At 33.4% G+C, this 14,376-nt stretch overlaps 1 protein-coding gene and 1 long non-coding RNA gene across 2 annotated transcripts in view; one reads left to right on the forward strand and one right to left on the reverse strand.

The window, feature by feature from the left end:
* Positions 1-419: 419 nt before the first annotated feature.
* The window catches only part of LOC123007801 (AT-rich interactive domain-containing protein 5B-like), a 48,037-nt gene continuing 34,080 nt past the window's right edge, over positions 420-14,376 (reverse strand). Inside the window, exons 3-10 of the mRNA XM_044403248.1 lie at positions 11,017-11,233; positions 6,710-7,059; positions 6,485-6,662; positions 6,280-6,430; positions 5,962-6,163; positions 4,292-5,913; positions 825-1,078; positions 420-772 (exon numbers count right to left, since the gene is read on the reverse strand). Of these exons, the coding sequence (XP_044259183.1) occupies positions 429-772; positions 825-1,078; positions 4,292-5,913; positions 5,962-6,163; positions 6,280-6,430; positions 6,485-6,662; positions 6,710-7,059; positions 11,017-11,233 (3,318 nt within the window). The 3' untranslated portion in view covers positions 420-428. The remainder of the gene's footprint in view (positions 773-824; positions 1,079-4,291; positions 5,914-5,961; positions 6,164-6,279; positions 6,431-6,484; positions 6,663-6,709; positions 7,060-11,016; positions 11,234-14,376) is intronic.
* On the forward strand, positions 8,350-11,015 carry LOC123007803. The gene is made up of 3 exons (XR_006412888.1): positions 8,350-8,411; positions 9,318-9,482; positions 10,884-11,015. It is a non-coding gene; the product is annotated as an uncharacterized LOC123007803 (long non-coding RNA).

The following is a 14,376-nucleotide window of genomic DNA, read 5'->3' on the forward strand; positions in this document are numbered from 1 at the left end:
TCGTCCAAGTGCTCCGCGGTATTTGTGTTTTGATCAGTGTATTGATGTACTTATTGTGTATTGATCCGAAAAAAAGTTTCACTTGCATCGTGGTTTCATAAAACCACACAATTAATTTGTCTTTCCACTATTTACGTTCCATAGTTTTTTTCTATGAATGAATATAAATATCGTATTAAGACATAGGCGGAGACGGGTTTTCAACCTCAACTTATTTTTAATTTTAACTCAGAAATGACGTGTTTTCGGCAAGAGTTGGAAACAGAAAAGTTGTTTCTCTTGACTAGTTCTATTAGTGGTTAGAATATTTTCTCGAAATCTGCAATAAAAAACCGTTATTTTCCAAGTATTTTTGAAGGTCTGTGCTTTGCATAATTATGATTCACTACTTGACTAGTTTACAAAAACAGCAGTTGATTTGAGTTTCTTTATTGATCATAATGAGAAATATGAATATTTTCTGCCTCCAACTTCTGTTTAACCCAATTAATCAAACTCGCAACATTGGTGTACAAACTTGGCACATCTTTCTGTCCACAGACAGGTAATCCCCATGAAACAATCCCCACTTGCACAAAGTGATTATTAACTTTACACATCAAAGGACCACCTCCATCTCCCTGACACGTATCTTTGCCCTCCTCACCTCCAGCACATATAAATGACGGATGTATATGAAAACTGTGACCTAAAGTTGTATTTCTGAGAAGTTTTTCGCATTTGTTGGTTTCTACTATCGGTAGTTCGACTTTTTTCAGTTTTCTTATTCGTTCTACAAAGTCCAAAATTGTGACTTTTTACATTATGAAAAAAATCAAACCTACGACGATGCGTTCCACTCCAACCAACAGCAGTACATTTGTGACCATTAAAATTTTGATTAAAATTTGGTAAACAAACGGGGTTGCTGCTTGCAATGGCAGATTCTAAAATAAGTAAAGCAATGTCATTGTAAAGGGCCCCGGAGTAGTAACCCTCATGTTTAATTATTTTCGTTACGTTGCTATAAAGAGATGTTGCAGTCTTTTTATTTAAAATTTCTTCCTTTGTCACTACTTGTAATAAATTAGGTGAAGAACTAAAACAACTTTGATTAATTAAAAAAAAAACAAATATAACGCGACTTACACACTTAACACGTTATGTTGTGTGGTTAAAACTACTCTGGGGTGAATTAGGGCACCCCCACATTTAAAAGAAAAATTATTAACGTACTGTTTTTTTTCTATTATTGCTACGATCCATGGAAATTGGTCACTTATTCGCAAACTTGATAAATCAGTTCTTCCACATTGTGATGGACTATTCGTTGCGGTTGATAATTCTTCCGGTTTATTAACACCAGATTTAGTTTTAGTTTTACAACAGTAGTAAAACTCATTAGAGCATCTCAGCCGACGAATACGTCTCAGGGGATAGTTGGGACTAAACACAATTAATTCATTTGAAAATTTATAATTATAAATTCATATTCACATTAACAATCAACTTACATAGTCTGTGTTACTTGTAACTGATCCGGTGGTATAATAAAATTTTCTTCATCACATAAATAAAAAATAACACATTTACACTTGTTGAAAACTTGAGTGATTGTGTCATCGAGATTGCCTTCTTCTAATTTTGCGGAAGGCAAATTGTTGGGAACTTGTCTAAATTGTGATGTGGCAGAGTTAAATAAAAGTGAAAAAAATACTAATATCAGTACCATTTTAATTTATATAAAGCACAAAATAAGAACTTGAAACATATAAACGGAAAACTGTAACAAAATGCTCTGTTATGCGAACTGAAATATATCTGGAGGTTAAAGAGCAGTTCTTTGTTATCGTGGGGAAAACCGATGTAAAGAAGTAATTACTAGCGAGTGTTTTAAAAAACAATTCCAAGCTATTTATTAATATTTGTAACCAAAATTACAATGATGCTTTAGCAGTGACATCAAAACATTATTTTATCTAATTTAGGACATTTTAAAGTGCATTAGAAATTAAAAAAAATGTATAGTAATAACAATCGTGAATAAAATATTATTAATTAATGTTTATAACAATTTTTGGTAATTTATTGCTAAAATTTTGTAAGAAAACAAAAGACATTATCACTTTAATGAAACACCGAGTGTATTAGTTTTTCACCATATGTTCGTTCGAGCGTTTCCCAGAATTCGGCGAACAATCAAAAGAAACTATCCTTTTGTAGAATCATCAAAAAAAGCCGAAACTTTTAATTTGCGCCATCGGTTACTACCCCTCTACATTGTATCAGTTATTTTATTTTAGTCGGTCTTCCACATCCTTTGAGATCACAACTCTCGAACTGCTCAACTCCTTTTTAAACTCTCATCACTTGCTCCAAGTAAGTAATTCGTAATTACTAATGACCTCAAGCTATTAAGATTATTTACAGTGTCTTACAATTATTATAATAAACCACAAAAATGTTCCTGTTCCAATCAGAACCAACCATATTTTCCAACTCCAACAGTTCAAAATCAACAGTTTTCCAATGTTTTGAGAAGTATTGAAAATGTTCAACCAGCAACATGTTCCAATTTCTATCAAAACCAAGCAAATCTTCAAAGTCCTCAGTTTTCGTTTGTTTTAAGCGGCATTGAAAATGTTCAACGGCGGAAAATCTGTACTTTGTGTCGGAAAAACGGTGAGCCAGTGGAAGTTTTTGAATCGCATACTGTGAAATCTGAAGATGGGAGGGTCACTTGTCCGATTTTACGGAGACATATTTGCGATTTATGTGGGGCTACGGGCGATTATGCTCATACTCGACGTCATTGTCCTAATTTTGTGCAAAATGAAGAAGTGGTTCCGACGAAACCAAAATATAGGATCTTGTCGAACGGAAAACCGACTAGGGTTATTAACCACAAGTAAAAAGTTTTTGTTTGTTTATTGTGCATGCTTAATTTCTTATGTTCATTAGTTAGCTACTTCACAGATAACATTACGAGCAGTTTATTTCTTTGCAATTTGTGAATTTTCATTTTTTTAATAAATTTTTTACAGACACTGGATACTTACTTATTTGTAAATAGTCTTCATATACCTAAACTACACATTATCTAGGTAGACACCACCTAGAAGTAAGGAGATTAACAAATCATCAAAATCAAAATCTACTGATTTTACGTAAATTCGAGAAGTGACTTGAGTGTTTTCTTATAATCTGAAAAGCTTTTTGGAATGTCAAAAAATTTTTACTCTTTCCATTCATTATAATTTCCAGTTTATCTTTTGATACTTATGATAAACTCTGTAGGTAGATAAAGGTATCTTTCAAAATAGATTTTAAAGTTAAAAAACACCGACTCTTCCCACTAACATACAAAATACAACTTGAATATGGCCTAATTTACTTTATAGCGTTTTGTTCAATGTTCTCTTGGATAAATTTGAAAAAATTGTCGGAAATTTTGAAAAACGACAAACGTCGATCCCAAATTATTCCTATTTTAGTCCAAGTCACAAGAATATTATTTTTTTAATTATTTACTAGAAATAATTTTTTGGAAATCATGTTTTAATAAAATGTTTTGGGCCAAGCGAATGAAAAAAATTATCACATTTTAAAATACACTTGACAAAAAAGTGTAATGGACAGTGGATGTTTTATTGAAATAAAACAAAATTTGTAATTTTTATTTATAATGGCGGTCGCTTAACATTGTGAACTAACACTTATATTATTATAAAAGTAAATGGTACCTATTTACATTAGTTATAAAAACTTAAATAATTGACTAACTCGAGAAAATAGGGAATTATCATGTTATATACAATGTAATTTGGTATATTTATTTAATAAAATCACAGATACTAATTTTTATCTGGCCTTTATATGTACAACAACATAAACCTAACAAATAAAATTCTTCCTTCTTACTTAAAAAAATCATCAGTAATACTTTTTTCCAATTAATTACAATTTAACTGCAACTTTGTCATTTAGAAATAGTTCGACCTGCTTTAGATTGCCCCAACAGCATCCAAGTCATTATAAAACAAAACAAATCCTTAAAAGACAAAATAAAACAAATCAACATCCATTCAACATCTACCCAGAATAAAAAAAGTCCAACATTAAAATGTACATTTACGTGTGTAGCATTATACACATCTTCATTAACATTTAATTTACAGCATATTCGAATCACACCTTTTTACATGTATATATAATATATATTTTACTATTGTCATTCTTTATATCAAAAAATTTATCACGTCAAAGTGCCCATCAAAGACCAGAAACAACAAACCAAAACTGATATGTTTACGGCTTTTTCAAACTGTTATTATTAAGAATGGAAGGATTCCCATCTGAACCAATAGGAAACGGAAAATTTAAGCGCGAATTGTGCGCCATCAAATCCGTGTAAAACTTCAATTGTTCCGTCGACGGAAACGGTGACACCGGATGAGTTGCACTCAACGGACTATGCGAATATAAACTCTGCATGGCTGCTGTATAATAAATCGGGTCCAAAAGCATATAGGGAGGAACATTCTTATTACTCTCATACAAATGAGATAAATAAGGAAACGCAGGACTCGGAGGAGGTATATGTTTCGAGTTTGACACCGGCGGCATTTGAGGGGGTATCTTAGCCTCGCTTATGATTGGTTGATGGTTCCTCGGGCCATATGGATGAGGAACGCTCAGTTCCATCGACTTGTTTTCACGAGTCGATAAAACAGGAACCGGCGTGATTGGCTGAGGGAGTTTACCATATTTACCGTTTTCCTCGATTCGGGGAATTTTGTGGTTGCTGTAATGATCAGATGATATCCTTTTCTGGGGATATCTACTCATACTGTGGTAATTTGTGAGAGATGGCGGGGGTAGGTATTTCGAGGACTGGTTATGAACACTTGGTTGTTTGTTTGACCCAACTAACGTTATTTCTAGATTCGAACCTAAACGGCGACCGTCGAGCATTGGTGGCGTTGGGGTTGGTTTGTACGGAACTTTCGAAGGGGATGTGAAAGATGGGGGTTGTGGTGTGGGGGTTGGTATTTTCATAATTTCGACTATAGGTTTTTGGGGACTTGTCACTGTTAAATCGAGGATGTCTCCGCCGTTTCGTGTACCGATGAATTTAGGAGTATGGACAGGGTGGGTTGTCGGCATTAAATCTTTGGGGTTGCCGTAGACCGTTTTTTCCGAATATGAATAAATCGATTTCGATTGTAGGACTTTCGGGGGGACGTTCCCGTTAACATATGGGAATGGTTTCGGGGGTGGCTTTTGATCGACTTTAACGTGACTTATACTAAGGGCTTGTGGGACTGCAATTTGTGGCCGTTTTGGTGGCGGAGGTGGCATGTCATTTTTGATTGGTTTGTGTACTATTTGAGCTCCGGTTGTTTGTATAACCGACGGTCGGATCTCTTTAGTTGAAGTGGGCGGAGCGAAACTTCGAACAGGTGTCACTTCAAGACCTCCTTCTTTCAAAATATCTAATTTACGTTTCTTGACTTCGTGGAGGAATGGTTGGTGGAGGGTGGTTTTGGTGTAAGAGTCGGCTTCAAGATCGATGACTTCTGGAGTTTTAGGTTTGTATGGCACCTCGATGACTTCTGGACTTTTGCTCGGAGTATCCCCCGTTTTGATAGGGATGTTTTCTTTACCTTCGACTGGCGAATGAGATTTTTCCGGATTTAGTTTTTGTGCAATTGGCGCCACTGCTGAAGTTAACGGTTCAACGTCTTTTTCTGGCACTGTTTCTTCAGCTTTGACAGCCACAACCTCACTTTTCACCTCGGATTCGTCTTCGGTTTTAATTTCGTTATTATTGTTTTGTATGTTCAATTTGTCACTAATTTGTTTGTCTTTCTGTCTTTCCGGTTTAACACGCACACTCCTTAAGGACGACGTCTTCCCTTGTATATTAAATTCCTGCAATTTTGAGATAATAATCAACGATCCTTGACAATCTGTCTGTACCTTGTTTTCAGTTGGAGTGGTTGGCGTAACCGGTGTTGATCCTTGCGGAACTGGAGTGCTGTTACCACTCCTCGATGTGCTTTCGCTTGTTTCGGCATCGCTGGTGCTGCTTCCAGTTTTACTTTTCAGTCTTCGTCTTTCTGAAATTGGCAATGGCTTGTACTCTTCACCTTTCACATGGCGCTCATACGGCAACAGAAACCTAAACAAATAAATCAATCGAATCACTGCACCAAAGTTTTGCTTTGTTCTAGCTTTTAAATAATAGATAACAGACTTAAAACTAGTCACGCGACAGTACAATTTCTCACAACGAACCTTTCGTAGTGTCTTCTTATGACCGTAGCAGCACTTGTGCTATTAGCGTGACCACTCATGTCATCAAAAATAGACTTCCAAAGTCGATTTGCGGTGACCGAATCGTAGCCTCCTAACTTCTGTACCTTGGTATAGAAAGAATACAAATCGACTAAAAAAACAAGTCATTTCAATTAAAATAATCTGTTCAAAAGCATCCACTCACGTTCTTTGTACCCTAACGAAGGAATTTTTCCTATAGGCGTGTAGTTTGTTTTCATAAAAATAGTCAATTCTTTAATAAATTCTTTGCTTTCGCTACTTTCTATAGCTCTTGTGCTGCGTCTGAGGTGAGTGTTGTCACAGCGTAGTCCGTTTTTGCCACCTTCAGTAGCACCATTATCCTGAAAAAACTTGTAAACTTTGTTTGCAATAAAACTCAAAAAGTTACCTTTGATGAATTGAACACATTTGATACTGAAGACTCTGATTCGTTGCTCTCTGATCCCGGCGAAACACTTCGTTTTTTCCGTTTGCCTCTGGGCCTTCCCTTGAGTTTGGGGGCGAGATGGTTGCAAAGTAATTCGTGACCTTCTAATTCGGGATAATCGAAAGTGTCCTTACAAAACAGGACTCTAGTGTTTTTAGTGTAAGCTGTGAAGCCTCCCAAAGCGTTTACGATTTTGTATTTGAGGTATTCGTTCTCGACACCTTCTAATCTTCTCATCATTGCGCGGTATCTGCAATAGCGAGGGTAACTCAGGATCACCACCGGAGGTCCGGAGTGCTCAGAATTGCAGTCTGAAAAAAAATCAATTTCAGATAACAAAATTTAGAGAAATGAAAAATGTCCAACTTTGTAATTGGTACAAATGACGCGATAAAGTTCGACAAACTGCAATGGAAAAGCGAGGTTCAATTCGGAATAACTTTTGTTCTTTCCCTTAATGGATTTATCGGATAACAAAGAGACTTTCGTTGAAAATCCACTCGGCCTACGATGTTTGTCTAATTAATAGAAAAAGGAAAACATTCAAAAACAATGAAAACATTCATTTAAGTTTTACTCGGTATCGATTTTCCGCAGCAAAAAGGTGTTTCTTATTGCAGACAACGTTGCGACTATTGTTACATTATTGATAACAGTAACGTTGACACCATTTTTTCAACTAGTGTCGAGTATTAAATATATTTCTTGAAACTAACTATTACACAAGTACAAGAAAACAATATATGATTCAAATTGCCGTGGAAGACGAGATCAAATCCCTGAAAATCAACCAAATGTAGATTTTTCCGTGCATTTATTTGGATTGCCTTACAGCAATCTCAGTTTGTGCCTTTTTTTTTTTAATCAGAAATTTGTTTTAAGCCAATTAAAAAAAAAAAAACTTTAATAAAAAGTGAAGTGTAACCTACTCTTTTTTAAGCATTGAGCTTTTTATGAATTCACAGATTTTTGGGTTAGGAAATTATCTCTTTCGATCGCTTTGCCTCCTGTCCTCCCAGATGTTGAATAAACCTTCGTCTTATTATTTACACTTCTACCGGAAAGAAATACCATGAAATAAACATAAACCGCATAGCGTAAAATGTGTCGAGTTAAAGAGTAAACCTCCCATTAATTCCAAGTTGATAACAAATGTAGTAAATTCCGGAATACGCCCTCGAAACAGATCAAAATGTTTAAAATTAAGTTTCGCAAGTGTTTGAAAGCACGTATTAACCGAGACTTTTCTATAGCAATATCTTTTATAGGAAGAATCTGTCACAGTGTTAAGATTAATTACAGCACATTTCGAGAGTGCACATTGGATTTTCTGGAGACTGCAGCTTGTGTATAATCCGCATATGCGCAAACACAAAATAATCGATGGAAATTCGTAAGGCCTTGATTGAATTATGAAATTAGTTTTTATCAAATTTATTAGGCCAGGGATGTTGCATCACAATACCACCAGTCTCTATTTGCATAAACAATTGGAAATCTATATAAACAATCGATTAAAAACAATAAAAACTCTCTTTTACTCGACAAGTACCCCTATAATACTCGACATACCTGTTTATATAAATTATAGACTGACATACTTGCGCTTCAGTTGCATTTTTTCTAGTGAATTACACAAATCAACAGTTATATTTGATTTCAGGTGAGACGCGGCGCCGCGCTGACTTTACAGGTCACAGGTTCATTATCATATTTTTAAAACTACCGACATTAATTATTTATTGAAATTATTTTTCCATATTCGTGTATTAAAGATAAAAATTAAATGACTATCCTCATACATTAAAATAATCACTTCAATTACCTGATTACCATTCCAGTTACGTTTTTATAGAATAATCGACAAATTCCTCCTAAATTGATAAACAACTACCTACCCAACTTGTCAAAAATCTATTGAAAAAAAAATTGTTGTCACAAAGGAGGCAGACTCATGTTTCGATACTTTATTAATTATGTAGCATTACAAGCTGCTATATTAATTAAATTAAAAGCCATAACGGTATTTGCAATTCATTTAATTAAGTCGTTTAAACAATATGTTAATACCCGAGGAAGCTTAAATATTTTACTATAGTAACATTTTCGTTGCATCAAATTGCAATTAATGATGAATGGGAATTAATGCGGGTCACAACACACATGGATGGTCATTGCACCATCGGTACAAATCTGTTTGAATTGTAGTTGGTATAGCTAAACATTGCAGACTGCTGACTACAGTGTAACAAGCAACAGAAACGACAAAATTTAAATTTGACTCATATTTAAATTGAAAAGTGAATCAGCAATATAAAAAATTAACAACTGGATTCAATTAATTGCCTTATTATAATTTTGCCTCCATTTATTATTCCACCTTCAAAACTTCAATGCTGGCGAAAAATAATTATTTTTAAAATTGTTTGATCCATTTAATTGGATAAGTTGTGAATAACAAAAACAAAATCATAAAAACCCCCGCTGAAAAGCGTTAAATTGATTCACTTTTATTGTTGAAACTTTGTAAACTCACATTTGGAAAGTTATTTAGTGAATATAATTTCAGTTTCAGGAAGATGTCTCCATCCATTAAATTTATGTTTCTAATTATGGCGATGTGTGTACTCAGCGATGCGTCAATATTGAAAACAGCATCCAATCAGGGCGACTGTTTATGTGAAAACTGCATCTGCAAAAGCCGATTCAGTTGCAGAGAAGACCAAATGCAAAAGTAAGAATGCTTCATCGATTTTCAGAAAAAGAGTTGTAAAAAGAAATTGTAACGAACGAGTAAATTCCAGCTAACGCAGATTATTTTTCACGAAATAAAAGTCCATTAAAGAGGTGAAATCTGTTTTATGTGAAACTGAAGAGTTTTATGTGTTTGTGGATATTAAATCCTTCGCGTTTGTGAGTAATTCTATTAAACTGCCAGCACAAGAATGTTATAAAGTAAAGCTTTTATTTTTTCATGTTTAATTTTTGAAATTAAAAGTTGCAAGTTAATGGATAAAGTTTGCGTTTGATATGGGATAGTTAAGAAAAATAAACCATGAGATCAAAGAGTAAAACTCAAGCCAATTACTTTGCATATTTTCAATTAATCAATTTGACTTTAATTTAGTTTGCTAAAAATCACTCGTAAAATGACATCAGTAGTGGCAAAATGAAAATTTGAAAAATATAGCAATCCTCTTAATGTAACAAATGTGTCTTTCCTCCCGAAACAGATAGTCGTTTGTATTCCCCCAACGTCAGATTTTTGTAAAAAAACAAAACATTTTCTCGAGAATGGTCAATATCTAAACTAAGCTTGCACGGCAGATCGGAAATTTTATTCGGCAAACTGTCAACCACACTTGGCAATACCTGAAATCAATGAAATCACCCCCTCATACAATGAAATCCGATTACATAAATAAAAATACATTTCCATCATAATCATAAATTTTATTAAACACATTTTTCGAGATTTTTTCGATTTTCTGCGGTAAAACATAAAATACATAAATCAATCTGTTTTTGAATGCAAATAAAAAAAATATCATCATTAAAATATATATGTTTTATCAACAAATTTCATTAAAATATAATTAATGAAGCGCTAAATTGAATTTATTATCATGTAATGTTCGTTTTAATGTCATAATAATACAATTTGCTTGAATTATTGGCAGTTGGAGGGTGAATCTATCCCTCTATAAAAACATAAAACATCTTATATCGATCCAATAAATTTGAACGGTAAGAAAACTTCTCCCATGCATCACCTCTATTGGAGAAATTTATTGTTTTAAAGCGTTCATAAATTCGTGCAAGTGACTAATCAATAATTATTAATAACAGGCAAGAATTTTTTATAACAAAAACCCAAACTCCGATTTGATTACTAATCAAGTTGCAAAACAATCTTACGCCGTAATTAGCCGGCTACATGTTAAATGTTAACAGTAATTAAGCCATTTATATCCGGAATGCACCAGAATGTCATAAACAGGGCGGTCCAAACAATATTAATAATACCAGAGAGCAGGTTGGCAATTCAACGAAACAAATAGAAGCTAAAATTTTGTTTCACCCTTTCTATTGTAAACAAATTCATTTTTTCCGAATTTAATTTAATTTTTTTCAGTTTGTATTGTCCAGGATCGTTAATTTACGTGTGCTGCAAGGTCTCGGACGACTCTAATGACATCACGCCTTAAAAACCGACGCCAATGTGGGAGAATAGTTCAAGTGAAATAAAGTTTGTTGTAAGCACTCACCTGAAGCTTTTCTTTCCTTTTCCACATCTGAAAAGTCCAAGGAGCTTTCAGTAAGCGATCCGATGTTGTTTTTGTTATCCTCGCTTTTTGGCGGATCTTTTACGTCTTTTTCGCACTTGGCTAATCTACCCCACGTCCATTCTGCATCTACTGTGATCCAAGTTATTAAATCTTCCACTCGCAGGACGACTTTTTCTGAAATGGCCAGCACTTCGTCCTGAAATAAATCATTGATTTTGAATCCAAAAACTGAAGATTGTAATCTGTTGTGATGTCAGAACCTACATTATCCTACTTAAGTTGCTAACTAATAGATAATTTCATTAATTACGCACGCGACATACCCCTCTGAAATAGAGACACCCTTCAAAGGTGGATTTATTAAGCATTACATTAATTCAGAGACATGTGTTTGCCACTCGCATACTGTTATTGCGCAAATGATTTTCATTTGAGATGTTTGATGTTTGATGCAGAGAAAATTGAAAATATTTTCTATATATTACTTCAGATGATTTACATTTCTCAGTCAACATGCTGCGACAGACTTTGTAATTCGCCACTCATAAATTTTCATGTAACTTGTTTACTGAAAACTTTGCGTATTTATTCAGGACATTAGAATCTGTTAAAAAGTTTCAGACAAAAAAATTCAAGAAAAATAGATGTTGCATGCAACTCTGTATTAATTTCATCTAGATTCCTAAAACGATATTCGACAAAAGATGCAAGTACTTATTCAAAATTAAAACGTTGAAATTTTTATTAAAAATTCCATGCGAAACGCAATTACTGATCAATATTCATCTAAAAAAATCTATTTTCTAAGGAGTTCAATGTGGTTCAACAATTCAGTAAAAAGAAGCAATTTTTGTGCATCATTTAAGTTGAAAGAGAGTTGTCATCTTATTTCCAATAAGATTTCATCAAATACAAAAATAGATGTTATGAAAGTTTATCGAACGCCAAGTTTCCTTCCATCGGTGCATTTTGATTGATCCCAGTCTCGCTTAAAAAGCACCAACATTCCATTTTTATTGAAAAAAAGAAGTTTCAATAGCATTCCAAAAATAGTCGATGTGACTCCGTGTAATTTTTCACAATGGTAGTAAGTATGTATGGTGTAAACGATTTCATTCCAAATTTACTTTAGTCCTTTAGGAATGCTTAAAGAATCTTCTCGAGAGAATTTAATTGTAAAGATTTAACGGCCGCTTAGACTGTAACAAGTCGCTAGACATTTACAAAATGTCGAGTCACAGTCTAAACAGAAAACTGAGATTGTGTATGATCGTAAAACGAAATAGACGTTCTTCACGAATCTGAATTACGTGACAATGGTACAAAGGCGAATCAAAAGTCGAACTTTTCGTTTAATAGAGTTTTTTTCTCTTCTGATTAAATACATAAAAAATTGTTTACTTGGGAGTTTACGAATTTCTAGTAGAATACTCTACAGCTTCTTTCTCCCTGCTGAATTATTTTTATCATCCGAGTAAATTAAAAAACGTTGAACGTAAATATTTAGACAGTCATAAATAAAGTAAAATAATCATATTTTTCTCAGTGAATTTATTTATAAACTCATCTCGCCGCTTTTAAAAATTCGGTTTACAATTACAAAACGTTAATTAAACATACAAATTTTGTCCATTTATTTAAAAGATAAAATGCTTTGTTCTTTGCGTTCAACAATGACTTTTCACGAACAAAGAGTTAAAAATGGACGGAAAATTCGACGTTTTGTTTTAAATCGTAATTCTCGAGGAAGTCGCAAGATTTATATTTCCTCAGATGCTCACATATTTTGTTATGAAATTTTCCGGGAAATCGTCTTATTAAACGCATAAATCGATTTCGTTCTTTCCACAAAACCGGGGTTAATCGTACGGTTATATCGCAGATGCCGGATTTCGGGATTTTCCAACCATTTTTCAGAATTTTATAATATTTTATACATACATCAAAAAGAACTGCAACATCACATTTCGCACAATATTTTTTGTTTAGGTAATAAACGAAATACATTCATTTGTTGCGATTATGTGTGTATAAATTAGATTCAACACTTCATATTAACATGATTTGCATTATTTCATGAAATATGGGTAATTAATAATAAATTGAATTGAAACAATAACTGCATAAAAATCAATGAATTATTATTAATCGTCAAAAAAAAAAGAAATTATACAACCAATAATACACGCGCTTCAGTAAACAAATCTTTTAAATTCTAATTTAAACTAGAACAATGTAAAGCCATGGCTGCAAAGCCCGCTGCTTTTTAACCTTCATTAAAGAGAGAATTAAAGCGTAAATGAAATTTTTAATATTAAATTAATTTAGTTTTTTCATCAAAACATTGTTTGAGTTTCAAAGTAATCACCATTATCCGATACGGCTTCACAAAGTTAGTAGTTCTTATTTACATTTAGTGAGATAATTAATTAACCATAAAAATAATAGACGCATGCGCTAGGGTGTCGTTCCCATAGAAACAAGTACCGTCCCACCGCCTACTTTACGAAGTTATAATTTGTTATTTCAATTTCAGTGTATAGCTTCAGCCGTCTTTCTTCGACTCGTTTGACACATATATTTTCTCTCGCTCACCATTATAAATGATAATACCCTGTATCCATCGGTATAGAGCTTTTAGTTGCTTGCAAAGATTACTGTGCGAATTAAGCCGTGTGTTGGCCGCTGCAATTTGATAATGGACTTAACTTTCATTTTTCTCACAGTCGACGAATCAAAACATGGGAGATAATTTTAGAATAAACGATTATTTACAAATCCGATAAGTGGTAAACTCGAAAAATAGGGAAATCAAAACGGAAATAATTTCATTATTTTATCGCATAAATATTTGAAATTTCGTTGAGCATAGGTCGAATCTCCAATAGGAAATTAACATAATTTGAATGGTTGTAATCGCTCGAATACGATTATTATCATTAATCACAATGAGGACCTGCATAATTCTAAAATACATAGTAAACATCTTATATAATTTTAATCGGATAATGCACTCTAGAAGTTATTTATATAACTAAAGTAGATCACAGTGTGAATTTCAATAAAATTCAATTTGCATTTGGAGTATAAAAAAAATCATTTTCTTTGCCAAAATCAGGTAGATATTGTTCAAAAAAAATCTGGTGTAAACATCATACGACTTTCCTTATCCTACTTATTTGGAAAACATCCTTACGACAATAATTTAGTGTTGCAAACCTAACGTTTGCGTTAGTGCCACCTTCCGAATTACACGCGAAATAAGTCGCGGGTTCGAGTCTGAGGTGCATTTTTTTTTTTAATTCGGTACCAATTATGATTTTTATTTTATCACATTCT

This window comes from Tribolium madens, unplaced genomic scaffold (assembly GCF_015345945.1).
Source record: "Tribolium madens isolate multiple individuals breed KSU strain unplaced genomic scaffold, Tmad_KSU_1.1 Scaffold_3;HRSCAF=73;Tcas5.2_LG2, whole genome shotgun sequence".
Lineage (NCBI taxonomy): Eukaryota > Metazoa > Arthropoda > Insecta > Coleoptera > Tenebrionidae > Tribolium > Tribolium madens.